Source organism: Poecilia latipinna, unplaced genomic scaffold (assembly GCF_001443285.1).
Source record: "Poecilia latipinna isolate Pla-1442-1.1 unplaced genomic scaffold, P_latipinna-1.0 Scaffold414, whole genome shotgun sequence".
NCBI classification, from domain to species: domain Eukaryota; kingdom Metazoa; phylum Chordata; class Actinopteri; order Cyprinodontiformes; family Poeciliidae; genus Poecilia; species Poecilia latipinna.
Genome location: NW_015113030.1, coordinates 1 through 1,841, shown reverse-complemented (window position 1 = coordinate 1,841; position 1,841 = coordinate 1). Strand labels below are relative to the sequence as shown.

Below are 1,841 nucleotides of genomic sequence, written 5' to 3'. Positions count from 1 at the left end.
TTTAGTTTTCTCTGGTCTGTAATGGAGACTTGAAATTTAACGCACAATTTCAACCAAAGGTTTTGAATGTGCTTCTTAACCAGAAGCTCCAAAGCGTTATTTAACAATATGAGGTGTTTAATTTATTTTTAACATTGTATTTTTATACATTTATGCTGGGGCTGCCCAAGTCTAGTTTTCCAGAGCTACCATCTGCAGCTTTAGATGCATTCCTTCTCTAACACACCTGGACCATTGAGTCATTATAAGCCTCTACAGAACTGAATGAGGGAAGTCAACCTTTTGTCTGGGGTGTTTTAGCAGGGATGCACTCCTGATTTGTACCGTCAATGTGGCCCGTTGAGGGGGGCCAATATGCTGAAGTGGCCCTCGGTGAAATTGAGTTTGACACCCCTGGTCTAAGCCATAGTCACAAAATAAAACAAATAAAGGCTGGAAATCCTTTAAATAATCTGTGATCTTCCTCTGCTGTCATGAAGGACAGAAAACCGTGGATTTTACTCTATAGCGCCTCCTGCTGGTTCACCAAAGGAATGACCAAACTGATTGATGGTTTCTGATTTTCTTTTACTACTATAATAACTCGTACATTATTTTCCAAGTAGAAATAATTTTTTTAATTATAAATGTTTTGTTGGCTGTTAATCTGAACAGTCCAGACCCGACTGAGGGACAAGGGTGTTAGAGGATGGATGGATGGATGGATGGATGGATGGATGGATGGATGGATGGATGGATGGATGGATGATCTGAACAGAGCTGGAAACTCGCCTCTTACCCCATAGACGTGCTTCGCTCCGGCCTTGGCGGCGAACATGGACAGGATCCCCGTCCCACTCCCCACATCCAGAACCACTTTGTCCTTGAAGATGTGCTTGTTGTGATACATGGAGTTCCTGTAGGTGAGCGTCCTCACCTCATCCTTCAGCATTTCCTGAATTGAACCAAACCATCAGGATCAGGAATGTTTCCAAACCTTTAAGAGTGAAAGCTTGGCTCTGATTGGCTGTTTGGAGCCTGGCTTTGCTGCCATATCTACAGTGGAGCAGTGAGGAATAATGCACAGCTTTCAGCTAATCTCCCCAGTTTCCTCTCAGCTGTGTTCTTCATTTAAATGCATATTTAATGTCTGGATGTGCTGTGAGCCAGCAGGTTCAGCCTCTGTGTTTCAAACGGCGCAGATGTGAGGAGACTGTGCAAAAGTGACAAAAATATGCCTGACCTACATTCCTGAAATATAAAAAAATCATCTCACAGGTCACAATGNCTTCTTTGAAATCGAAGCTACTTTACTTCAATTACCAATTGGCAGTTCTATGGCCTAATGCACATGTGTCAAACATGCATTACACCATGTTTGACACATGCACCGTGCTCAAACATGCTGGGGGGGCAACATGTGGCCCCCCAGCATTTTATAGGCTGATGATTGACTTAAAATAGGTTTTGAGCATGAATTGACTACAAACTACATTTCAACCAAAGGTTTGTAATGCGCTTCCTAACCAGACGCTCCAAAGCGTCCGGTCCATAACCTCTGAGACTACATCTTTGCATAAAGTCTATAATGTCTGCCCATGTGACTTGTTTTTATCATTTGTTTTCTTACCTTTTAAATATTTAAACACTGATTTAAATATTGTAATTTTTAAACTGAGCAGTAATTTTACATCCATGGAAACTCAAATGTAATATTTAAAACTTCAATACATAAAATCAGTTATTTAACAATATGAGGTGTTTAATTTATTTTTAACATTGTATTTTATACATTTATGCTAGGGCTGCCCAAGTCTAGTTTTCCAGAGCTACCATCTGCAACTTTAGATGCATTCCTTCTC

At 40.7% G+C, this 1,841-nt stretch overlaps 1 protein-coding gene across 1 annotated transcript in view; it reads right to left on the bottom strand.

Annotated features, from left to right (window-relative positions):
• The window catches only part of LOC106950648 (protein arginine N-methyltransferase 8-B), a 23,025-nt gene extending 22,055 nt beyond the window's left edge, over positions 1–970 (bottom strand). Inside the window, exon 1 of the mRNA XM_015037658.1 lies at positions 779–970. Within this exon, the coding sequence (XP_014893144.1) occupies positions 779–931 (153 nt within the window). The 5' untranslated portion in view covers positions 932–970. The remainder of the gene's footprint in view (positions 1–778) is intronic.
• Between the last annotated feature and the right edge of the window lie 871 nt (positions 971–1,841).